At 41.2% G+C, this 27,176-nt stretch overlaps 1 protein-coding gene across 1 annotated transcript in view; it reads left to right on the plus strand.

The window, feature by feature from the left end:
* Positions 1-1,034: 1,034 nt before the first annotated feature.
* LOC103600578 (unconventional myosin-Ie-like) overlaps positions 1,035-27,176 on the plus strand; it is a gene marked incomplete at its 3' end in the record, with an annotated part of 111,726 nt that continues 85,584 nt past the window's right edge. Inside the window, exon 1 of the mRNA XM_008584869.1 lies at positions 1,035-1,400. Coding sequence (XP_008583091.1) covers positions 1,398-1,400 — 3 coding nt within the window. The remainder of the gene's footprint in view (positions 1,401-27,176) is intronic.

Here is a 27,176-nt window from a genome sequence, read left to right on the forward strand (position 1 = left end):
CTTTCTAGACAAGGGTAAACATCCTTATCTTTCAACAGGATCCTTTTAACATCCTTTCAACTCTATAATCCTATATTCAAGTGAAGGGCTACAACTGAATTTCATAAAGTAAATCATAGTAAATCATTATGCTTCCTAGCTTTTCCATGCCCAGAAGTTTTCAAGTCTTATCTTCCACAGACCCTAGGAGGGCAGCCCTGTTGTGACCCACCTAGTTTACTTCCTCGGCCCCAAAATAATAAAATCAGACTCCTTACCTTTATTTCAGGATTCTGCTTTCCCCCCATCCCAATCTTCTCCTCATTGCCCACCTGATTTCCTGAAACTCGACACTCTGGAATAATGTACTGTTCTGATGGTACTTCTGATTGTTTTCAACAGATATGTGCTGACTGGGCTGGAAGGAAGGGGCTTCTTCCCACCATCTCTCCCCTTTCCCTCTGCTCTCTGCACGTGCAACTTCCCCATCAAACGTCCAAAGGGGGAAAAAGAAAAAAAAGAAAAGAAAAAAAAAAAGCCTTCCTTTGTTTTCCAAGGAAATTCAGGTAAAAGGAGGGGTGGGGGAAATGATATTTTTGACTTTCCTCACAATCCAGACGTAGGAAAGAAAAAGGATTTCCTTTGGGTTGCTGCCACTACTCTGATCTTTTATGCAGATAAAATATTTCCTCCTTAAGAAAAAAAAAAGTTCTGGGAAAATCATGCCATTTCAGCTTGGAAGCTAAACCTACTCTAAGCTTCGCGTTAAAAGACAAAAAACGAAGTGAGGGGTTTACTTCTCTTTCACGGAGGGTTTTCTCGCTAATAGTCCAGGTCTTGCTCCCAGGAGCGAGCCGGGTCCGCAGCGTCCTTTGGAGGCTGTCGGGAGAGCAGGACTACAGGACCCAGAGGTCTTTGGAAACTCCGGCAGCTCCAAGCTTGTTGGCTACCAAGGTTTCCCTGAGGAGTGGCGCTGCGAAAACCAACCCTGATTGGTTAGGCCAGAGCTGAATTCTCCATTTATGGACAGATTGCCCGGCCCGAGCTGAGGCTCAGCCAGAGGAGTTCGGATTAAGTGGCCGAAGAAAGAGGAGCGAGGCAGGGGAGCCAGGCGGACGCGCCGAGCGCATCGGACTCACCGGGGCGGGCGGCGAGCTCCGGGTCCGAGTGGACCGCAGCCCTCCGCAGCATGCGCCCCGCCTGCTAAGTCGCCCCCGTCTCGCCCTCACCTAGCGCCGCCGATCCCGCCTGGATGGAGTCCCCCCTGGGTTCCCATTGGCTCCTGTGAGTGCTTGGGTGTCGAGAGCCTGTTTCTGGCGAGGGGAACCAACTTTTGAAGTTCGCCCAGGAGACTGCGTTCCAGCCCCAGCTCCCCGGCAGCCGGCCCGGGCGGAGGCGCGACTGCGGCGCGAGTCACCATGGTGAGTTAGGCGCGCCGCGTCCCAGGACGCCTGACCCTGGGATGGGGCAGGAAGCCCGGGCGCGGGGCACCCACCTTGGGCGCACTGCCCAGGCCAGGGGTGGAGAAGGTGGACGCGGGAGCCGGCACGTCGTGATTTCCTGCTGCTTCCCGTGAACCCGGGCTGGAGCAGAGGGAGCGAGGGGCCGAGGAAAACTTTCTTCCAAGTCGCCTTCTGCGTCGCGAAACTTTTTGTGGCCGGGTTGCTATGGCTGCCAGCTGTCGGAAGCCAGCGTGTGGGCACATCTGTTTTCAGGGGCACGGCCATCGGAGGGGATTCCTTTCCTCCTGCTGGGAAGCGGGGAGCAGCCGCCTGTACCCTCGGGTCCCAGCCGGCCCAGGCGAAGTTGGCCAGCTCGCCGCGCCCCCTTCCCTCCCCTGCGTCCCCTCCCCGGCGGCGGGCACCCTCGCGGGCTGCCTCCCTCCCCTCCCCGCCGCGGTTCGGCGGCCGGGCAGCGCCAGCAGCTGTCGCGCCTGGCACCGGCACGCTGGCCGCACAAAGGCAGGTGGGGGCGCCAGGTAGGGCGAGCACCTGGAGGGGGGCGGGCTGCAGAGAGCGAAAGTGACCCGCGCGGTCTGGAGCCAGCCGGCCTGGACCTGGGGGGGTGGGGGCGCCGGCCCAGGGGGGTCTTTGCGCCGGAGAGGCCGAGTAAACACCTCCTGTGGAGGGCCCCACCCCGTCCCAAGTGCGAGGTGACTGGGACTTCGCGGGTGTACAGCGAGGAAGACGTCCTCAGGAGTTTCAAGTTTTTCTGGTTCTTTTTCCTTTGGCCCTTGGGGAACATGTGGAAGTGGCTGCCTCTTTCTCTGCGTCGCTTGTGACTATTTCGCTACCCCTACTCCCCAGCCCAGATACACTCCTCCCGCCGCAGAACCTTAGCCGCATCCCTTGGGCTTTGGTGCGGTGTACTTTTCTTTCCGAGGCACAAAAAGCAAGAACTCTATTTTGAGAAGATTGGCAGTCCATCAGAAAAAGAAAAAAACGAAAAGTTCTACTGCAAGACTTCATAGTTTCCACACTTGGCTCTTTTCAAATAGTCCTGGATGAACTAGTCTTCTGGTTTGTTGGGTTTTTTTATGACTGTGAAAGTGAAGCTAAGTCTAAATGATAACCAGCACAGCACTAATTTAAAAATCTATATCCCGCATGACCAGCCAGAAGGGCATGTAGCAAAGGCCCGTGGGAACCTACGTGTAAAGAGCAGAAGCAGCCCTTGACCCAGTGCTGTTTACTGAAAAGAGTGACTACAGACAAACAAACAGAACCTTTGAAAGCCATCCTCAACCAAAGCTTTTTCTTTTTACATAGTCCAAGATTATGTCATCTTTGCCACTATCCAAGAAAATACTTTATCCATAAATAAATTTCCTGTTCTAGTTTTAAGGTTTAAGAAGTCAGTCTACCCACATTTAAGAACCCAACCCCGACACAGAACTGTTTACGTTGAGCATGGGTTTGGGTGAAGCTACCTAGTTGGGCATCTGGCCACTTGAACTTTAGCAACATGATAGTCCTAAGTACTTTAGAATTGCTGTAATTATTTTCTGTGTTTCAATATTTCAAAAAAAAAAAAAAATCAATGTGTTTATGTCAAGAACTTAAAGAACATTACTGAATTAAAATTAATGCCACTTGAACTTTAGCAACATGATAGTCCTAAGTACTTTAGAATTGCTGTAATTATTTTCTGTGTTTCAATATTTCAAAAAAAAAAAATCAATGTGTTTATGTCAAGAACTTAAAGAACATTACTGAATTAAAATTAACTTTCCCTCTGTTAAACTCATTTGTCGTGCTAGGAAGACTAAAAAGGAGTCTAGGTTGCCATTATTGGAGACCTAGGAAAGTCCAAGTTCAATTGGGGCCCGTTCCTGTTGAAGAAGATGGTTGGTCACAGGGTTGTAGAGCAGGCACTGTCTAAGGAAGAGAATAGTTTCCAGAGTTGGTCTATTGGAGGACAGGCGTGTTTTACCTGTTGATGGGCTCCCTGCCATCAGCATAGATGGGCATGTTGTGGGCCGCCAGGAGACTATCTGTGCATCAGACATAATTGCTGGGGCCACAACTCACTGGTGGAAAAGTTGAAACAGCTGGCTGTCCTGAAATAGGAGATGTGCCTTTGAGAGGTCTACCGGATTCACAGTAATTTGGCTAAAATTAAATGAATCATTTCTTGCCTGGCATGAAAAATTAAGTCTGTTTATTAGATATGTGAAGTTGCCTTAGAACAGAGCATCAACATCTAAAATAATCAGAAACCGCAGTTGTGCTACTTAATGGTTATATAAGACTCTGTCAAGCCAAATGAGGCTCATTTTGTGTTCCACGTCTGTCTGGGCCTGCCCAGTTGTATCCCTCAGTTGCTTAGAACAAGAAGGGAAGGGACATTTCTTTAGCGGGTGTGACCGAGAATTAGCATGGAGAATATAATTCATCAGTAGGCCCTTGGCTGGACTGTAGGGAGATCACCTGTACTGTGGACTTGTGTGTGTGTGGGTGCACACGCACACACATGTGTGAGTGTGGTCTTTTAGGAAGTTTGGTAGCCTGTTAGGAAGGCTCTCCACCTGTACCCAAGAACCTACCAAGACTCATTCGGTTGTGACTCATCTCTTATCTTCCTTCTGATAACTCACAGTGGGTCACTTGTCCATCTTGGGAAAATCAAGAACATTACCAGGCAATAGTTATTTGTAGCGTTTTCCTTAGGAGACTTGAAGAAGGGAAAAAAAAAATCTCTGCACATCTTCCTAATTTAGTGTACACTGTTTAGGAGGGCACAAAAATCTCCACTGACTATAATTAACAGTAATTCATATCTAAGGTTTCCTTTGTAGAATCTGGCTTTATTGTCATCTGCAAAGGAAGTTCTGCTTTTGGGCTGTGCCCAGTTTGGACCATCTGATGGGCTGAAATCTATGTCTGTAGCTGTGCTACATACTTTGCACCTAGAAATTGTGATTCATAGAGTTCCTGTAAATTAAATATACAGAAAGGTATGAGTAGACCCAAATTGGCCATTACCTCTGAAAATGTTCAAGGTATGTTCTCCTTTCCTTACCTGCGTGTTACTTGTGAGTAAATTATAGATATTACACATAAAAATAAAAAGGACTATACTTAAGAACTTAGAAATCTGATGAACAGCTGACTACAAGTTAGGTCAGTTCTTTTGGGTGAAGTCATGGCATGTGTTTAGAAAGTCTGAAATCCATTTCAAATATGTGTCCTGGGAAGGTAATCTAGTTCATTTCCATTGATTAGTTTATCAGATTGATAGTAGTCTCCTGTCCAAAATAGCAGAATACGAGAACAGCAAAACAAAAATAGAAAGGAATGGGGTAAAGCCCTGAAAAGTTGTGTTGGAGGCAGAGAGGTTATGGAACAATCTACAGTCCAGGACATTATCTAGGGGCCAATGTGGGTGGGCCATCCTAGTGGGGAATATTTGGCCAGCCCAGTGGGACAGCAGATGGAGAGGTGTAGGAAGTGGACAGTTGCTGGAGCTGAAAGCCACTTCTTTTACTGTTTTGCTGGGGGCTAAAGTTTTACCAGTGGTTGCAAACTCCAAGGTCTGTGGAGGCCAGGATACGATTTGATGGGGGGGAGGCCGTCCTCTGGAGAGTAGGTGTCACCTATGTAAAGCAAGCCCCACTTAAAGAAGCACCACTACTCGACCCTACCCCATGGTTACATCGGTCATATTACCAAATTGTCTTGTTTTTCAAGAGAAGCTGGAAATCCTGATTTTTATGCCATATCAGCCAATTTTTAAGTGTTCTGGTCATAGCTGGGGAGCCAAACAAATGCATCCGCATGTCAGCTGTTTGCAGCCACTCTGTTATGAGTCTCAGTGTGGTGTTCTCTGTGAACCATAGTGGTTCCTCCTGTTCACTCACCAGCAGGGACAGCAGAACTTCAGCCACACCCTGTCATGACATTAGATTTTTATTGATCCACTCACACCTTCCCACTGGGTGAGTCTCAGTGTGGTGTTCTCTGTGAACCATAGTGGTTCCTCCTGTTCACTCACCAGCAGGGACAGCAGTACTTCAGCCACACCCTGTCATGACATTAGATTTTTATTGATCCACTCACACCTTCCCACTGGGTTCTCTCTAAAGAGAGGGAGTTGCCTGGTATTTTCAGCTGAGAGAATCTCTAAGCTACTAAAACAGGGAAAATTTGCATCCAGCTGCTACTATTTGGAGCTATCCAAACACCAGTGTAGATGGTTCCATGGAGTGGTGAGGCTGTGGATTGAACTTCTCTTTCTTATCCTTTAAGTTCCTCCTCAAATACCCTGGACCCCAATATGGTGCATGATGGACTTCTTTTGTTACTCTTTTCCCAGTTGAATCTCATGAGTTCAAGTTCTCTTTTAGGAATTATCTCTGGGGCTAGATAATGAGCAGCAGGGAGCATGTTGATGACTTGGACTCTGACTTTTTGCTCCTGTGCCTAGTGTTAGCATGTCATGAGCTCATATGAGATTAAATAAAAGAAAAAAACATGTCGTACTTTGCATTTCCTGATGAGATGAGGACTGTGTCTCATTACTCGGTAAGAACTTGTGAAAGCTCTTTTCATTAGCTTCAAAAGGCAGAAATATTTTAAAACCTCTATACAAGTGCAAGGCATTATGAGCTTCATAGTGGGATATATAGGAATTAGGTACAGTCGTGATTTTCCAAGTTTGAATCATCTACTTGTTTTCTACAAATATGCAGCAACTTGTGTTTTTGTGATTAAAGTGAGTTTTTAATATCTTTATTTGATATATTTATTTATTTATTTACCTTGCTGGGACTTGATTAAATGCCAAAGGTATTAAAAATAAACATCTCTGCCTTATAAGCACATTCTGTACTCATGGTAAACAAATTGTGTTTTGAATTTCAACTTCAGAATTTATTTTGGCAGAGATCAGAGGTTTTTGGGCATCCTAGCAAAGTATTTTTTTTTACATATCTCAATGACAGCCACACTTGAGAGAAGTACAACTATAAGAGCCATCCCTGAAATAATGACATTGGCTTTAACATGCCATAGGATGTACACTGTACATGTGAGTGAAGCCGGCCCTCCCTTCTGAGTTGCCCCCATGGGAACAACATCATTGCTGTTGTTCAAAGAGCTTTTGAATGATTGCTTATGTGCTACATAAGAAAATCTTTTTTAAAAAAAATTTTGTTTATTACCTAAGATGTTAGTGCCCAGACTGATCACCCATCTTACTCACCAGACTTTGCACCAGGTCCCTCTCAGCTATTGCCAGCAGTTATATCCTGCTTTAAAGGGGGAAATGTTAGCCCTACTGAAGATGTGCAGTATCATGTAGAGCAAGCCATACAGACTAAAGAGTAGGTCCCTCTTTCCAGAAATTAAGTATAAGAAGTGCCCTGAAGAGGGCCACACTCTCTTGGGTGTTTTGAGTTCAGATGGGTTTGTTAAAAATTCATTCATAGCACTTTATAATAATATGCTACATTGTAGGAAGCTCAGAAAAAAGTTTAAGAATTCTATCCTAAATCCTTTTGCTTGATTTTACATAGAGTTCTAGAGTGGTTAAGTGACTTCTGCAGTTTCATAGCTAGTTTTTGGCTGATGTGGTGCCAGAATCCAAGTTTTCAGAACCCAGTCTAATAAGGACCTTCCCATCAAAGTGTGATGGATTAGAGTCTATTTCCTTAAGAATCTAGACATGAGCAGGTAGTTTCTTTCTGGAACCCTTCAAGGAAGCCTGCTTGGAGACAGAAGGTTGTTATTTATTTTTGATTCACTACTGTATCAACTTTAAGAGAGTATAAGAAATAAATTTAGAAAAAATTACCCGTAATACCACTACACCCTATTGTGATAATTATTTTTATGTCTTTGGGTTTCTTTTTAATCTATCCAAACACCCATTGTTGCTATGTAGTTGTAATTATGGGGCAAATATGCAGTCTATGCTCTGTATTTTTCTACTTCTTTTATAAATGCTTCTCTTTGGTAGCATGTTTATCATATTTTGGAGGTGTTATAATAATCCCATGTAGCTGATTACCCAACTTGAGTCATAACTGTATGGAGATCTCCTCCAGAAGTATGTATAGGGGAAGAGTTCCTCCTTGCACACACTAAAACTACTGGTCAGTAATGGGCTGCTCAGACTGCTGTGGCTCCTGACACATGGAGCCCCTTCTCTGGTGTAGAGTTAGAGCAGGATGGGTGGGCTTGGGATGCATACTCCACACTCCCAGGTCCTGGCCTGAAGGTGTGTAACATTGGTGTTCCCTTTGGATTCTGGCATTGGCATGCAAATTTGTGATGCCAGTGGGTGCTTGGGCCTCTGGGTCCAACTTGGCCAACATGATTGGGCCTCCTGGAGAACCAGAGTGGTTTTAGGTGGAGGACTTTGAACCCCAGAGTGGAGTAGACAGCCATGCAAAGGAGGTTAGCATACATGCACTGGTATGTGGGAATCCTCACCAAATACATTGCCAACTGCCAGGAAATCAAAGATGAAATAGGCACTGCCTCCACTTAAGAGCAGCTCACCGCTGAGTGGAGAAATAACAAAGGGCTTCCATATATATATGTGATTTCATTTCATCCTAGCACCAATGATGATTTTTGTTGCAATTTTACAGGTAAGAAAAAGTGTGGCAAGGGAAAGGGAAATATTCAGGGCCACACAGTTTGTATGTAACCAGACAGATCTAACCCCATGCTTTTTAAAAAGCAATGAATAAATTATTTCTAAATTTGACAATTCTGAGACTAAGTATTTGTGTAACATTTTATAATTTCACATACTCTTGAGGAAAAGTAAGACTGTTAAAAAATATACCATTTTTTTTTTTTTTGGTTGATTTTACTCAATTCCAGGGTAGGACGATTACACTTGAGAATATTGTCTATTATGAGTAGTAAGGGTCTGAATTTTAATTTCCTTTCTTTAGGACTAGGTGATGTCACACTGGGATCAAGCATAGAAGTAAAAGTCGTACTAGAAAACTGTCAGATCTCAATTAGGTTAAAAAATAGAAAATAAAGGAAATGAGATAACCACAAGAAATTTAGCCATTTAATTTTTATATACATGACAGAAAAGAACAACAAAAAACTTAGGATATCATATTGTTAATCTCTTAGTAATTTCTTTGATGTGACCAACATTGATATTGATAGCAATGTAGGAGAACATTACTTGGTAACAGAATGTTTGACAGGATCATTGTCTGAATCTAAGGAATTTTCAATGAAAAAGGGGGGGGGGCAGATTTAGTGTCCCAGTAGATTCAGACCTTTATTAAAGGACATTTTGGATTTGAATATAGAAGCATCTATTAAGATATTTTAAGAGTGTAAATAAAGGTGGCTTCCTCCAATGCTTGGCAGTGCTCTAATACAGAAATATGCCTGTAAAATGGTGGTGATTCCCCTTTCCTCCACTACATTGTCTAACAGAGATTCCTAATATTTGGGGGAAGAGGGTCCTGAGGCCGTCTGATAACATGTGAGAAGCTATTGGCCTGTTCCCAGATGGTGTTTGTAATAGCAAAAAAAAAACCCCAGAAAATAAAGCATAAAAAAAAAATCAAGAACAGTCTAAATGTCATTAGTAGAGAAACACATAAATTCATATGGCTTTGTGAGATCAATATGGATAGATCTTACAAAGGTAGTTTTGGTGAAGAAGCTAATTGTAGAAAGATGTATATGAAACCATTTAAGAAAAATTTCAAAAACACAAAACAAGACTATATATTGTTTTGGTATCTATGCACTTATAAATGTGTGCACATACATATGTATATGTATGTATTATTTTTAAGATATAAATCGATGGATGAGAAAAATCCATATTCAAAATATTGAAAGGGAAAGGAGGAAAGGGAGACAACTGGGTCAGTAGACTAATTTCAGTGCTATCAGTAATGTTTTATTTGCTTTATATACAAAAAAGAAATCCAAAACAAATACGATAAAATAGTGTCATTAATTCTAGGCAGTGTATACATAGATATTTCTTTGTTATTCTCTGTACTTTTAACATCTTTTTCCAATTAAGAAGAAAAAATGCATATAAACACACAAAATTCTTCATTCAATCTTAGGAGATTCATAAACCACTGAAGCCCGTACAATATCATTCCAAGAGTTGTAATAAGCATTGCCTTAATATGAATATTAAGGAATATGGTCAATTTTGGACCTATGTCAAGTTATTTTAATGATAGTTGACATACGATCAAATCAATATTAAGTCCCATTGACTGTTGCGTAAAGACCCATAAGGGGGTATGTCCCAGGATGTTTAATCTCAGCATCTGTTAATCACCTAAGACTGTGTCCATCAGCTTTTAGTGGAACAAATCATTCCAAACTTGGTGGCTTAAGTAATAAACATTTATTATTTCTCATGATTTTGTGCATTAACTGGGCAGTTCTGGTCTGGGCTCGCTCATCTGATCCCTGTGGTCAGCTGGTGGCTTGGCTGAGGCCGGATGATCTAGAATGGCCTCACTCACATGTCTGGTATTTGGCCCGATTTCAGCTGGGGCAATGGAGATGACTTGGCCGTGTATCTCTTGTCACAACAGGCTAGTCCTGGCTTGTTTACATAGTAGTGGTCACACCACAGGATTCCCAAGAACAGCAAGAGAGTGCAAGCTGCAAATACACATGCATTTTTTAAACTTCTACTTGCATAAGGCTTCCTATCATCCACATTGGCCCACACAAATCCCATGGCCAAGCCCAGAGTCAATGCGGAGTCACCTGAGGGCTCAGATAGAGTTCTCCAAACTCAGCCTTTTCTCTGTTGACTTTCCTTCACTGGGTGAGTACATTGAGGCAGGAATAGATTCACTGGTAGCTCCAGTTTCCCAGCTGATCCTCTGAATCCTTGCATCTGACAGAGAAGCCAGTGTTGCTCCTGATATGTCCAGTGTTGTTTCCCCAGAATGAGGAATTGGGGCTGCAGTTCTATTGTGTTGATGGAGACTCAGTCGGATTCTAAAATTGCTATTTTAGTTGGAAAAAAGGTAAAAGCAGAAGCTAAGAAGAAGAAAAATCATTTTCTATCTGTTAAGTGGAGCTTTGTGAAAATAACAAATATTCAACTTATGTCCAAACTTACAGAGCAATGAATCATGCCAGTCAGACGGGACTAGTGGCCTGTTGGACAGAAGGGTGGAATCCGGCCTACCAAGGTGGGGACAGTACTCCTCGCTGCCTAATTCTACCTTTTCAGCCAGCTCTGTGCTGTCCACGTGGAGAAAGACATTTCCTCACTCACACAAAAAAGCTTTTTTTCCTTGGTTGAAAGTCATGTCTTTTGGACTGTTATATGGTTCCCAAAATAACTCTGTGTCAATTCCATATTCTGTGAGCCACAGATTGTGCTATCTGTGGGCTCCTCAACAAGATGTAAATTGAGTAGGATTAATTTAGCTTTGTGCACAGGGCTCAAAAAATCCATTAACCTACAGATCTTTCACTTTGACGTTCTCTCTCTCTCGATGGAAAATGTAAAACTACACAAGTGGAGAGAAAAGTAGACCCTCCATGCCAACAAGTGACAACTCATGGCCAATCTTGTTTTCTCTATTCTCACCTTCCTCTGGTTTATTTTGAGGTGAATCTCAGATAGTATAGCATAGCATTTCATCTGTAAATATCTCCACATTACATTCATTTTTAAATAAAGCAGAACTTGGCACTAACTTCTCTTTGGACTGGAAGAAGGCATATGTCTCAGAGAACCAAAACAAGTAGCTTCCCTTTGACCTTTAACAGAAGGGATTTTGTTTTACAGAATAATGTAGACATCTCCAGTCACTGAGGGGACTTCCTCAAGCTTGGCTGAGTCTCATCCACAGTAGGGTCCGGCAGTGGTGTACTGTCATCTCTAGTCTTGGTGTACAGGACAGGGGTGGCTCCCTGACCCTACAGTCCTTGTCCTACTCAGGTACTACCTTTAGGTACAATTGGTAGGTGAGTTTGTGGTTACTAGTCTCTTCATACCTCCTTATAAGTACCTATTTCATGGTAATGGCTGTAGAAATAATACTTGTTTCTTTCAATGATCAGATACCTTTAAATATACAATTTCAAGTTGAGAACTATCCCAGAAACCACTTGGAGGGGGTGTCTATGAAATTGTTTCTGTCTTTGTTCATCTCTGCATTTTTTCCTGGGGCACAGATTCATAAATCCCTAAAGTGGTCCATGGCCTCCCCGAATGACCTCTAAGGTCCAGAGAATTTAAGTGGCCTGACCTTGGTCCCTAGGTCACGTGGTGAATTAATAGCAGAGTTGGCTCTGGAGTTGGCAGAGACTAGAATTGGCACTAGTCTCTTGACCCACAGTCCAGGTATCCTGGCCCTAAAGCTGTTTTTACTGGATGTTTGAAAGTCAGACATCATAAAGCATTATTATTAGAGAGAAGGGAGGCTGAAAGAAGTAAGTTAAAATAATTTTTTGTAAGATTCTCAGAGACACTAAACTAATAAGACAAGTTAATGTGAGGCAGTGGTAGATATTTGCTGACAACTAACTTGATTTTTTAGAATAACAAAATACGAAAACATAAAAACAGTGTCATGGCATTGGTTTCATGTTTAGGTTTTCATATTTTTCTGTAATCACAAAGTGAAATATGTCCAGTACAGATTTCAAATATAAATCAGGGGCATAAAGTTTTGACTTTATGCAAAGTAATTGAAAGCCCATCATTTTCCTGGTGAGGATTAGTATTTACTAATTGAGAGCACATAGGAAGGCGATTGCTGGGCTCCAATGACTGGACTCTGGAGCAGATTTCTGTGCCTTGTTTCCATGATCTAGGACTAGGACTTGGGATGTAGAAAAACTGGGATAGCCTCTTCTTTCCAGCCCTTTGTCTTGCCCTTTCCCACACCCCAGCCAAGTCCTCCGTCTAGTGTGCCTTTGTTTCCCACAAGGCCTCTTGTCCATCTTCTACTGGAAGTTTCCTTCTGGACCCAGGAGGGATAAGGAGGGCCTTAGAAGGCAGGAAACATAGTTTGCACCTGCTCAGAGGTGAGGAAACATAATTAGGGCCACCAAAAGAAGGGGAGCTCTGTTCTCCCATATCAGGCCCTCTTTACCCTCCTCCATGCGGCCCTGCCTAGCACCTCTCCAGGCCAGTGTGTCAAGCATTGTCTGCTCTACAGAGACAACGAGGCACTGTCCTCTTTGTTTGGGGCGATGAATCAGAGTCTTCAGTTTTTTTCAGTAGTTGTATATAAGTGTTGTTGGTAAAGATGTATTTTATGTACTCCAATATAAAATGTCGTGAATTGCAAGATTCTACCCCTTGCCAAGTCCTAGGGCTCCACCTCTGCAGTGTGGCTTCTTACTTTGTCTCTCACCTAGACCTTCTGACCAAATTCAACCACTTGCTGCTCCGCTTACAGGCTTGGGTGTTCTCCACCTGCAGCTTGTGTCTGGCTGGAATCAATTCCCTCCCTGTCCCCATCCCAACAGTTTAGTTTTTGGTTGGTTTTTAGTCCAACCCTAATTCCACCTTCTTGGAGTTTCATAGTTGAAAGTTATCTCCTTCTTCAAAATCTCATGGCACTTTATCTACATAGATTTTATGATTGTTTATGCACATTTTATCTTTCCTCTCTGATCAGTTACATTTCAGGTAGCTTTGTTTCCCAACCTCTCCCCACCCCTTCTGTCTGTTTTGTGACTTGCCATTCTAGGGATACAATACTATTTTACAATTTAATGGGGAAAAAATGGTGTAGTTCCTTCTTCCTGGTGAGTATACATTCTTTAAAATTGCACTCTAGGTCTTTATCTGAGGGACAAAAGCAGAATGCAGAACTGCCAACACACTGGAGCACTCACAAAATCCACTCCAGTGAACCCTGCTCTTGGTTACTCAGGTGATGGAAAGAAACAGGAGTGGATTGGTTGAAAGTACCATGTGATCCAAATGTCACTAGAGCCTTTGATTTTAGCTGGAATGAAGTAGTCTGATATGTCACACCTCCCTTCCTTCGGCTTGCCCTTTGGGAAGATGGGTTGTTGAGGACAGAGAAGAGAAGACAGATAGATACTTAAAAGGGCACCTGAAAGCTGAGTCGCTCATCCACAGAAGGCAGTAGAAAGCAGTCTCTATCACCTGGTGCCTTCCTTCACTCATCAAACAGCTGTAATATTGAAACCAGAGCACACACCTACCTCCCCCACCCCCAAAACTGTAGGAATCTGCAAAGAAAGATAGGTCTCCCAGAAAAAGGAATCTATTCTATAGGTTGCCAGTGATTTTCACAAGTGTAGATGTTTAAGAAATAGGCAAAGATAATAGATGGCAGAAGAAATTGAAAGAATTGAAATGGGGGCCAGCCCGGTGGCGCACTGCTACAGTGCGCCGCTTAGGAGCGCAGCGGCGCTCCCGCCAAGGGTTCGGATCCCACATACAGACTGGTTCCTGCTCACTGGCTGAGCGAGGTGCGGGCACAGCACCGAGGGTTGCGATCCCGTTGCTGGTCCCGGTCCGGTACGGGCGCGACACTGAGGGTTGCGATCCATTGCCAGACACGAAAAAAGACAAAAAGGAAAAAAAAATAAAAAAAAAGACTGTGAGATTCATTTTCAGTGATTTTTTTCTTTTATATAAACTATTCATTAAAATCTGTGATTTTTTTGATTGAGTGCCAATAATAATTGTAACAATAACTCAATCCAAGGGAAGTTTTTTGTTTGTTTTGTTTGTTCTTCTGTGTTTTTGTTTGTGTAAAGAAAGAATTGAAATGGGATTTTGCAGTAGTTTATTGCATGTGATTTTGGAGGACAGGATGAATTCAGATGTTTAAAATTCACACACAGGTAATCCAAAGACTGGTAATGTCACTGTCCTCATGAAATCTTTGTAGTGGAACTCATCGAGTTACAAAATTGGTTTGGATCCCTGTACTGGTCCAGCCACCAAAAAAAAAAAAAAAAAAAGTATCAAAATTGGCAGATCTGCACTTTTTGAGCTTTTTGCAGTATGTTTTCTATGCTCAGCTCCAGGTGGAGAGGTGAGTATCCCAAGCTCTACAGAGTATAAATGAAATGGCCTCCTATGTGAGTGGCAGGAGAGAAGGGGTTTAGTCCAGGGAACCTGCGTGATCTGGAAAGACATGTATGATCACCAGCTAAAACATTGGAGTGAGGAATGTTCAGTGGCTTGTAGACAAGAAATGGAGGAGGTGAGAAAGGCAGGGTAGGTTTGAGTCCTCCTGCCAATCAGAGGTTTTCGAGTGACATTAATTCATAAAACATTTGTCTGTTGCTCTGCCCTACTTGGCTGTAAACTCCTGAAGGGGACACTGGGTCATGCTCTTGGCTCTTTTTGTATTTCCATCACCTAGGGCAATGACTGGCCTGTGGGAATCAGCAGCTTTGCTGAATTGAACCAAACTCTTCCCCAAAGACTCTAGACCCAAAGTGCCTAGAGGGCCAAAACCCTTCCAATTCAACTTGGTTGCAGCAACGCAGCCTCCAATGAATGAATGATGGATGAGTCAGCGGAGTAAAGTAGACAACTAATTGAAAACTGGAAATGTTTTTCAAAGATAAAAATAGCCCCCTCAGATAAAACCACTAGGAACCACTAGGGCTTCCTCTTGCATTTTCTTTTAATAGAGCAGGAGATTAGTGAAATCAGTGAGCTCCTGCAGGAGGCAGTGACTGCGGAGGGAAGCTGGGTGGGCTGGAAAGGCTTTTACGTCTGATTCTCTCTTCTTTTCTTCCAACTCCTCTTGCACTGAGAGGCTAAGCAATTGCCATACAGCCAGTCCTGACTTGTCCTCCCAAGGGGTGGTGCTGCTCTTACCCAGCAGAAATGAAAACAGAATTCACCAGGGCCCTTTCCACTCAAAAGTTCCCAACTCAGATGGAGCCATTGCAGGTCAGGCACCCACCTGGCATGGAGGTGGCAGCCTGTTCTAGCTGGTTCTGCCCTCCAAGGCCACGCTGACCTGAGGAGCACTCCCGCTCCTTCCCCCCACTCTCTTCCTTCCCACCCACCCTCCCTCTACCCCTGAGTTAAGCTTTTCTAACTGCTGGGGAGGAGTGCTTAGGCTGTTTTTGTTGATATGAAAGATCACTGCCAGATTAAGAGATAGGATAAAAGATTTTCCTTGTTCAGCTATATGGCCCTTCAGAACATAAAATTTCCTGACAAAGTTTATATATCTGTTCTGACTTAAAGAAGCGTATTTACTGCCTTTGTTTTTCTCTAAGACTAACCGATCACTGCCTACGTGGGATCTGGTGTTGCTTGCCTCCAAGGGCCAGATAATCTCAAAGGAGACATGCTAATTGTTAATTGTTTTGTTTATTTCCACTCCTCACAAATTCTAGTAGCTTCATTTGCATTAAGAGAACTTTTTTTCTAGTGTCTTGGCATTTCCTTTGGTTTTGAGTGGCTCTTAATGTTTGCTCTTAATGTTTTTTGAAAGGTTGGTCAGCCCTTAGTGATAGGTGTGGCTTTCTGTAAATAGAGGTTTTTCTGGGTGTGTGATGGAGAAAGTGAGAGAAAGGGAGAGAGTTTTCTTAAAAAAATTATATGCCCTCTCTCTATGCACACAGACTATAGATTATTCTGGAGCCTGATATTTATGATGACATTTATGTTCACATACTTTAGGTTTTGGGGTTAAAAGATTAATGTGTACAAGGGAGTGGTGATATTTAGCCAGGCAAAAACTAGACACATTTACAGTGCTGTGGTTTGCTTTTCAAAATGTAGAGATGTGGTGAAGGTTTGTTTCTTCACCTATGACAAAGAATTCCAAGTATAAGACTATTCTGATTCGTATAGTAAACAAATTTTTATAATTCTTGTGTAAACGGGACATTTTAGATCAAAGAACTTTATAATGTACTCGGACAGCAGTTCTTAATGCAGGGGGGAATCTGACTTTTGGAAAAGGAAAATGTGAAGGTTAAAGAAGCTTAAATGCACTGATATTGGTTAAATCTAGGTGAGCTGGCCTCTTTAGAAATGCTTCCTTTCCCCACAATCTGGAGTTTGGGAATTTCTTAGCTGGGAAATCATGTATTAGATCTTAATGTTATATGTCACTCAAACAAATACAGGATAATGCTGTTTTGGGAAGTGTTTGTGGATATACAGGATGACATGGTGATGAAGAGTTTTCAGTGACTCCTCCAGTTTCTGAGGGTGTTCTGTGCTTTGCATTCTCAGTAATTCCCTCTGGAGACCTTAGAGTCTTTGAGGGACTGGGTATGCTTCTGCGAATTAACTGTTTTCCATGCTGTTGAAAAGAGAATCTGCTTTAACCAACATTGCTGAGAACCCCCTCTGTACTGTCCAGTATTTGTACCTCCTTTGAGGTAGGTATTATTATTTACCCTGGTTTATCTGCGAATTAACTGTTTTCCATGCTGTTGAAAAGAGAATCTGCTTTAACCAACATTGCTGAGAACCCACTCTGTACTGTCCAGTATTTGTACCTCCTTTGAGGTAGGTATTATTATTTACCCTGGTTTATAGATGAGGAAAGAATAGAAGAATTAGGTCACCTGCTCTAGGTCACCCATCTGAAAAGTGGCAGAGAAGGGATTATGAATTCTGGGTTACCTGAATCTAAGGTCTGCTTTGGAGAGGAGCTGTCTGTTTTGTTCCTAGACACAGAGGTACTCAACTAGCAGCATGGGTATCACCTGGGATATTAGTAGAAATGTATAACTAACTCCAGACCCCCCGTGCAGACCTACTGATTCTGCACCTGCATTTTAACAAGATCCTTAAGTTATTGCAAAGCTCTTGTGCATAGTGCTTAAAACTGGTTTAAGTGAGGTAACATGACTCTGAACATGTCCCCAGAGGAAGTCTGATGATTGCCCTCCAGGCTATCATCCAAGGAGAGGGATGCAGCCAAATATCCCAAGCTTTCAGGGATGCCGCTATCATCTCTAATTATCCTTCTCAAGCAAAAATTAAAGGCAATTCTTAGGAGTAGGACTGAGGGAAATTTTTCTCCTAGACAATTCTGGAGTCAAGCTGGCCTTAAGTCAATGCACAGAAGCGCTCCCGCCCCGGGTTCGGATCCTATATAGGGATGGCCAGGGTGCTCACTGGCTGAGCACTGTGCGGTCGGTCTCAAAAAAAAAAGTCAATGCACAGAGTAAGTAGTTGTCTACAGCATGCTGGGAGAGCTCTCAAGCCAGAATATCTCCTCCATGGTTACTGTGGATGCCAAACTTTCTATCATTACTGATCCCTCTGAACTGGTCTATCAAATCTTCTCCTGAAGAGGTCAAGAACAGCTTTGTCAGGCTAGAGAAGGAAGAAAGAGATCCAGAATGGGGAATACTAATAGCAAAAATTAGATACAGGCATTGACAAGAGCCCAACCTCCAGAACACTCCAATCCTAGGGCTGGAGAGAGTGTGCTTTACCTTGTCCTTCTAAATGGTTTTCCTTTTAGAATTCCCCCAGGCATCTACGCTGGCCATAATAGTGTCCTTGTCTGTCAGTCTCCTCCTTGCCTTAGTCCTAGTGGTTCCCAAGACCTGTGAGTTATATCTTCAGGCCTCTTATCCCTAGGAATGCACATGGTCCCCAAGGGCAGCACCTACTCATCTGGTTTCTCTTTGTGTCTGTTACTGTATGCTGAATGATGGATATCCTTTTGAATTTTATCTAGATCCTTTTCATTCTCCTCATTTCTTAGAACATTTCTGAATTTCTACAGCTACAATCATAGGGAACAAAAGTTGATGGAACTGTGATTCAGTGTGTCCCCCAGCTAGGGCGTGAAGGTGAGTCTGCAGGCTGCAGCAGTGGAGCTGTTCTGGTGATCCAGGAAGAAGGTACCCTCCTCCCCATTGCTTCCTGGAACAGAGTGAAACAAATTATTTAACTCTGTACTTCAATTTCATTTTCTAGAAGAAGGAAGTAAGAATAGCTTACATTCTCTTTTTTAGTGGTGATGCATTGAATATTAATAAGAAAATTATAAAATGCTTTGGATCCCGTCATTGAGACTGTGGAAAGTATCATGACCTCATCACGGCTGAAGCTCCACACTTGATGTCCCTTCTTTCTGACTCTACTGCCTCCCTGCAAAGTGAGAGGCAACTCTCCCAATATAGTTATTACACTAGCATTTTGCTAACAAACTTATTCAAGTCCTGGCTCACTAAACATTAGGGAAAAAACACTATTTCTTTCCAATCTTTTAACAGATTGTCTTTGAAAGAGTTGTATGTTGTCTGTTAAGGAAATACTTGAACATTGGAATCAATCAAGTAAGGTTAGAAGTGTTTCAGGAAAATAGATACATCTCTGCTTTACCTGCCCAGCCTCAAACTTTCCTGTCTACTACTTTGGGGAGGGACGAATGGCACATGGAAAGTGCTTCAGCTTTTGTTTTGCAGGTTATATGGCCAGCACAGAGAATAAAAATCACAGAATGCAATGAGTTACTAATGCTTTCATTGAATCTGGGCAGGGTAGTTTGCCTATTTGAAAAATACTTGTCAAAATTTCTCATCACTCTCCTCTCTAACTGGCTGGGTAGTACTTTTTTTTTTTTTTACAGGAGAATGTTATTTAGCCTTTATTTTATTATTTTTTTTTATTGAAACATAGTTGATTGTATATATCTGTGGGGTACAGCATTGAATATCAATATCTGTGTGCAATATGTGATGCTCAAACCAGGATAATTAGTATATTCAACATTATACTGTGTAATTGCTTTTCGTGGCCCCTTACCAATTCCTCCCTTACCCCCCTCCCCCTTTCTCACCTCTAGTAACCTCAATTCTGTTCTCTCCTTTTGAAAGTTCAATATATTATTGTGATTGTTTTATCTTTCTATTTGTTTATTTATTTATTTTTTTAGCTCCCACTTATGAATGAAGACATGCAGTATTTCTCTTTCTGTGCCTGGCTTATTTCACTTAATGCAAATTTTCTCCAAGCTCATCTATGTTGCAGCAAATGGCAAATTTCATTCTTTTTTATGGCTGAGTAGTATTCCATATGTAAATATTCCACATTTTCCTTATCCAGTCATCTGATAATGGATTTTTAGGTTGGTTCCAACTCTTGGCTATTGTAAATAGAGGCTGGGTGTTTAAAGAAGGCTTTTGAATTGAAATTTACTGCATAGAGTGAGTTCAGTTCACGCTTTTGTATATGGTAGATTGTTTGCAGTGCATTATAGGAATAGAGGAAATACAACCTTTTTTTCCTTAACCATGGGCTGGAAGAAACACAGCCTTGTCTAAAAGCAGGCAAAACACATGATTATATCTTCTTTATATGCTGTATGACAAAATCATCTGTTAGAAAACAATAATTGCAAGTAGAATTAATGTGTAGAAGGTTTAGATGTTCATATGAGAAATTATGGGAGGAAAAGGAAATAATTGCTAACTAATAATTACCAGTAATAAGATTTCAAATTATCCTTTTTTTTTTTCCTCTGCCTGGGTGTCCTGCCACCATGCCCAAGTCTTAGATCTAAGTTTCTAGATCTAGGCTCAACAGAACCCTGTCCTCTGAATCCCCAAGCCTTCCCAGACAGACACCTTCCTCCTCCATATGCCGTGGCACCTTGTTTGAAATGTTTTTAAGTCATGTATTATGGTCTACCCTTATTAGAACTATAAAGATTTTGTCTCATTAAGATGTTGAACTCCAGAGAGCAAGGGTTATTTCTGACTTATAGCCAGTGGTCTCAATCTAGCTTAGATTCACGTGTGGTGCTTTTAAAAAAATTTCAACCCTAGCAGTCCATTGTAGATCCATTGAAATCAGAGTTCCTGGAGGCAGGATTCAGACACAACTGTATTACTTTTAAAAGTTTCCTGGGTGTTTCCTAAAAGCAGCCAAGGTTGAGAGCCACTGTTAGTAGATATTTAGGAATTGATGGCTGTGCCACAATTGGGTGCAACACCAAATGCAAACTGATCAGGACGTATTTTCGCCATGCTGCAGCAGTCCACATAACTTAGGAAATATGTGGTTTTTTAGTTTTTCTGGTTAGAAGGGTATTTGTTTAATACAACTGACTTTTGTAAAAAGGAGACTGGTTCCCAGGGGACTTTACAAAAGGTGAACCTTTGTGAATAGCACGTGGGGCCTTCAGCACCTGGCGAGGCTGTGGCGGCCTGACTGATGTCTTGTAACCTGAGTCCTCCTGCCTCCTCCCCACTTAGGAGCTGTATCCCAGACCTAAGGCCTCCAAAGCATGGTGGGGCCTCAGCGAACCACCTGGGGAGGTGATTCAGTACGTTTGAGTTGAGGCTCAGAAATCTATTTTTCTCAAGTGTTCCAGGTGATTCCAGTGGGAAAACTGAGAGCTGCGAACCACTGCTCTACAGCTCTGTGGAATGCAAAATGATGTGTGTCTTGTATCATAAGCAGTGGAGTGTTTTTCAGCATATTTTCTCTAGAACTTTTGTGTATTTTTAAAATGTAGATCCTTATGTTCTGAAATCTACTTTTCTGGTGTGAGGGAGGGATATCCAGTTTTTCAAAAGGATAGTTAGTGGTCCTAAAAATAATTTATTAAATAATGCATTCTTTGTCTTCTGTTCCGAAGTGCCACTTTATCCCATGTTAAATTCACATCTATAATTTGTTTCTGGCCTCTTCATTTCCATTGATCCTTTCCTCTATCCTAGAACCAGTTACCAGTACCATGCTGTGTAATTACTCTAGTTTTAGAATATATTTTTATATTTGTTTGGGCAAGACCCCACTAATTATATTCCTTTTTAAATGAGTTCTTGGCAATTCATATTCATTTACTCTTCCAGATAAAATTTAGGATGAATGTGTCAGAGTTCCAAAACAAAGTCTCTTTAAAACTCTGGTTGGAGTTGCATGGACCCTGCAGAGCAATTCGAGAAGGTGAATGTCTTTATAACTGAGTCTTTGCATCCAAAAACGTGGTGTCCATCTTCAGCAGCTCTTCTTTTCTGGCCTTCAGTAAAATCTTTATGCTGTTCTTTACACAGTGCTTTCATATTTCTTATTAAGTTTATTACTGGCATTTTATAACTTTTGTTCCTGGTTTGAATGGGATCTTCCCTAGAACACTGTCTTTTGAAAATAATAATTTTTTTTTTTTGCAGCTGGCCAGTTCAGGGATCGAATCCTGGACACTGGTTTTATCAGCACCATGCTCTAACTAACTGTGCTAACCGGCCAGCCCTATTAATAATTTTATTTATATTTCGTTCTTATTATTTGATGGCTATCATGTCACAACCCACAGAATTATAATAAGAATCTTATTTATATGAATATGAAGGGATTATAGCATACTGATTCATCCCATTTTTTTACTCTTGATTAAAAAAAATGTTCTTATTATTTGATGGCTATCATGTCACAACCCACAGAATTATAATAAGAATCTTATTTATCTGAATATGAAGGGATTATAGCATACTGATTCATCCCATTTTTTTACTCTTGATTAAAAAAAATGAAACAATATCCCCCCAAGTGTCCTAGTATGCTGTTCTTCATTAATAGAGTAGTTGGAACCATTGCGTCATCATTGCTAAGACGGGTGCAGAAGGAGCTGAGGCTGGGCTGAATGTCTCAGTGGCAGGATACACCCTGCATCTGGTGCTTCTGAATAGATCCCTGGTTGGAAGCCAGATGTTAAGTGATGCACCTCCTAGTCCTAAAGGTCAAGAAAGCACAGTTAAAAGCAGAAAAGGGAGAGACATGTTTAATTCTGCTTAACAGAATGAGGGATTCAGAAGTGGGAGCCAAGGCTTTGCTCATAATCTCAGAAGGAAAAAAGAATGATTCTAAGAAATAAATAATCCTAAGAACTAATTATATAAAAGTGTTTTGCAAACTATAAAGTGATATTCAAATGTATTAGGAGATACTAACTCCATGTATTTTAACTACATTTGAAGGACTTTTCAGAAAGAGAGCAATGCCACTGCTGGATAAAACCTGATTTGTCTACCCCAGGATTCTTGCCACAACTTTGAAGGAAGTTTTACGTGAAAGCAAAGGAAACTGTAAGATAACTCCTTAATCCAGAAACGTGTCTAAACCATGAATAGCACACAGAAAGACTTGGGGATGCTGGGAACTGGTGAATGTGCTGTCTATCCATAGCATCCACAAGCTTTTTACTACCTCCCACTCCCCAAGTGTTAACAGTCCCATCCCTGGTTCCTCTCTCTTTGCATTTCCCCGTCTTTCTCCAATCATCTCATGCACAGGAAACATAAAAGTAGCTAGGCAATCCTATTTTTTGAAAGCAGGATAAAAGCCAAAGTTAAAGGTAAATGCTTAACTACTCAGGTTCTAATAAGCTAGTGAATGGAGAGTTTTATGTCCAAGAAAATAAAGTATTCTGTATACCCAGGAAATTAAATTACTTTTCTCACTCTCATATTTTCACTTCATATTCTGCAACCATGAAATAAGTAGAGGTCCACTTTTTTGAATGTTGATTTTCTTCTTAAGGGAAAGGTTAGGAAAACAATGTCTGCATTAAGAATAAAATCGGTCCAGAGGACCTGTTTGTTGTGACTGGGAGGAGTAAAGAGACCTCCTAATAACAATGAGAGACCTCCTAATCTAGAAATGACAAGGAATTCCTGGAACTAATATTTTACTTAGGATCTTTGTTTCTATACTCACAAGTGAATTTAGATGTCTAGATGGTTTTACTGGTGAGTTCTGTCACACTTTTAGGACAGCCAGTTCTAATAAACATTTTTAGAGCAGAGAAAAGGCAAGATTCTGAATTTTTTACTATAAGGTTAGAAAAGTGTTTTCTCAGTTAAAAGCACTAGACAAGGATGGCACAGGGAAAGAAAACTAAGGCTAATTTCACTCATTAGCATAAATGCCATCTCATTTTAGAATTTTTGAGGTGGTTTGGAAACATCCAGACCACACTTGCTATTTTGGGGGGTAAGAAAACTACGAATCAGAGTGGCAAATGCTTTATCCAAGGTTATAGTTTCACAGAGCTATAAACTGCAGTTTCCAGATTCCAAGTTTAGGGAAGGCCATTTCTTGCCTCTGCAGAGTCACAACAGCAGCCCTGTCAGGGAAGGGGAGGGAATTTGAGTGAGTGAGGCCAGCCATGTGCTCTGTGTGGATTATCTCCCATAATCTCACATCTGCTGACTGAAGGAGATTCTACCAGTTCCATTTTGCAGAAAGGAAAAACAGGTTCAGAGAGGCTGATGTGTGCTGAGAGTCACCTTTGCTTTTTTATGCTACTTTTCTTTTGCAAAGTTCTGTGCTTTGCTTAGATTTTTTTCAAATTAAAATCCTTCAGCCACCTTTCTGCTCAGTCACCCTTTAGGGAAAGAGCTTCCAGTGACTAATGTGTTTAATATACTGTGGCTTCTAAAGTCCCCTCTCTTTAGGGAGAAATGGCTTTTTTTTTTTTTTTTTCTTTCTTTCTTGGTATCTTTCTTTTTTCATAAAAAGTTAGACATTTTAGAAATTTTCTTTTTCTTTCTAATAAATTACTTCAAATTACTTTGCAAGCTATGGAAATAGGTGAGTTGGTTTAAAAAAATGATATGCTAGTTTGGGTCTTTGGTGCCTTAGTATCTATTGATTCTTCTTGCCTGTAAACTGGCTACTCATCTGGCTGCTTATATTTATTGAATCTACGTATCAGGCTCTTTAAAGACCTTTCTTAAATACTTTCTTCCTGATTTTATCCCCAAATAAAAATCAAATGTTATAAATTTAGTTTTAATTTTAACTTAAAATGTCTACGCAAATTAGAAGAAAGAAATAGTAACAGGGGAGTGACCTCAGAAAAGGCAATTATTTATAAAGACGACTGTAAATATGTCACTTGATGCTACACGTGGTAAAAACTCAGTGAGTGAGATCATAGAGAACCACCCCAAGTCTTACTCTTTCCTATCTTGATCATTTTCCTCTTCCCTCCAATATCCCATTGAAATTAGACTGTCTAGACAAAATGTAACAAGAACACAGCACATCATGGAAATAGAACCTCAATAAAACAAGGTTTTATGTGAAAAGTTTGCTTTAATTAATTTAAATGTCAGGCTGGATTTTTAAATGTTTTACCCCCTTGATGACTAAAGTATGAAGGCAGGGAAAACCCCTCTTCCATTTTTTAGCCTTTAACCATTGCCCAGTCTCCTTCCGCTTGTATATCCACGTTGCACCCCTGGCTTTTGTGTTCACCTCTGAATTTCCTTGGAGCTTCCTTGGAGCTCCCTTCATTCTGAAGAATACAACTATGACTTCTTTTTCCTTTAAAGAAAGGTACTTTGCAGATCCAAGTACATTTATTCCCACTCAGCTATAGGGTTCATACATTGAATTCTGTTATGCATATTTAATATTGTTTTCATTGCCATGTATTCAAATTGTACCTTTCTCTAGTTGGGGATATTTACGAAAAAAGAAACTGGAGGTTGACTATAGGAAAGGGAAAGAAAATGGGTGACAGACAACCGTGTTAGGAGAGAGAAAAGAGATAATCAAAGAAGGCCTGGGAAGGGAGTCAACCCTTCTGTGTCTGTTGGGAGGTGCTTTGGTCTGGAGGAAGGTGGTCAACAGAAGGCTGGACAACTCTGGGTCCTGCAGGAGTGGCCTTGAGAAATACCAACTCCACAGTACGGAATAGGTTATGTCGAAGATTTTCCACGTCAGGTAACCAAATTATCTTATATTTCTGTCTGCACTTGGGAGCCAGAAGGTCAGTCAAACATTTGGTTAGAGAACCAGGTCCAGGGAAACATCTCTTATTACATGTAAAATCTGCATCCAAGTACTATAAATCTTAAATCATGCATTAGAACCACTGGAGAGAAGACCCTGAAAGGTTTCTGACCATCGAGGGATGATAAAATGGAAGTTAAGCGTTTAGTACCCATTATTGTTAGTTCAAGATGAATAAAATGTTATTGACATTTCTTTATAGGGTGCTGTCCTTATTTTTAAATGTTGGTGAGATTTTCATAGTTTCACTCTTGCCTTTGATCCTCTTGCACTGTTTTCCCCATACATCCTAAATTTTTATCCAAAGATATTGTTCGGGGACCTTGTTCCTTCTGCCTGTGGGAGTGGTTACAGGTTAGGGAGGGTTGAAGCTGTCTTTCCCAGCCCAGCAGACTAGGTGGTTGCCAGCCCCAACACTCCTGTGAGCCCACAGGGACAGTCCTGGGTGGGTGCTGAGGACCTTGGGGAGCAGGCTTGGCTCAGTATTTCATGGAGCAAGCTTAGGGGGAGGTGTTCTCAAATCACAGAGGAAGCAATTTTCTCTGTTCCCCACTTCATAATCCAGCAGACCATGTCTCTTCATGGGTTTGTAATAAACATAGTCCTCTCTGACCAACAGGTTAAATAACTCAGAAAGTTTGCTAGAGTCAGGAATGTACTGTGTACTGAATAAGACATTTCAACTTCTCTTTGAAGCAAAAGAAAAAGTTTAACACTGACCTAGTTTGCATGGCTATTATTTAAAAATCCTATTAATGAAAATAGAAATTCACTTGTAAATAGAAGAGTTTACCAAATTTCTAAGCAATCTATTAATTTTTTTTTCAAACTTAAATAATTCTACTTGCTTTGCCTCGCAATGTAATTGTCACTAGGGGGTCACTTTAGTTACACCTAGTAGCTGAGTCTGCAAATACCACACAGCTTACTTCAGAAGGATTTAGTTTGATTAATTTACACTCTTGGGTGACATTTCTCAGTTGAATAGGAGGGGGAAAAAGGAGCTTAATTTAACCACATTAGACACATCATGGATGGGGAGATGTAGGGAGTATGTTTAGGCAATTTGCCTTATTACTTAAGTGGAGATGTTTCTAAGCTTAGGTTTTACTTTGTCCTGTGTGGACTTTATGAGAAAGATATTTTAGACTATGGTAGTTTGAATGTTCTTTTAAGTCTGGTACTGAAGGCTAAAGCTCTATTTTCTGCCAAATGTGAAACAGTAGAACAGAATAAAACCATGTGCTTTCCATAATAAAAATTATATCTGATGTGTGTTCATGTTTAGAAAAATCACAATCAAGCCCACGATTTGTAGATATGGATAACACAACTCCTTTGGTGAACAAAATTGGTTTCATCATAATTGCCTGCCTTTATACGTTTTGTTTTCATGCCTGTAGTAAACTCAATTTGGTTATACTTTAAAAATAGAAAGTAGAGTATGGAGCGTTGGTTTGAGTCTTGGCTCTTGTCATCTTAGATCAATTCCCTCAGTTTTCACATCTGTAATATGGAAATATTCATAGTATTCATAATAATAAATCGCCTCCTAGGGTTGTTACAAGGAACAAAGGCAGTAAAGTATCTGGAAATATTTTGTAAACTATAAACAATTTAATAATTGAAAAGAGGTATTATGTAAATATAGATCTGCATCAAAACTAAGGGTTCTTGGTGTGTACTATGTGAATCACTGGAGGTAACAGAGAATTTTCCAATGGTCCGATACATGTCCAAAATTCAAGTCTCATTAAAAACATGTCATTTTAAAAATAAAAGACACTTACCATGGCATTCTGAGATCTAGATTTAAAGGGACAAAAATAAACATTAAACAGGTTTTTGTTATGGTTGTTGTAAATCCAGGAAAAGGCTTCAAGTTTTTCTTTTGCTTTCGGTATTTGCTGGTCACATTGGGGGAAGGGATGGCAAATAGGAGTCCCTGTAGGGCTGGTCCTGTTGCGTGACCAGTG

Source organism: Galeopterus variegatus, unplaced genomic scaffold (genome assembly GCF_000696425.1).
Source record: "Galeopterus variegatus unplaced genomic scaffold, G_variegatus-3.0.2 Scaffold3393, whole genome shotgun sequence".
Taxonomy (NCBI): Eukaryota; Metazoa; Chordata; class Mammalia; order Dermoptera; family Cynocephalidae; genus Galeopterus; species Galeopterus variegatus.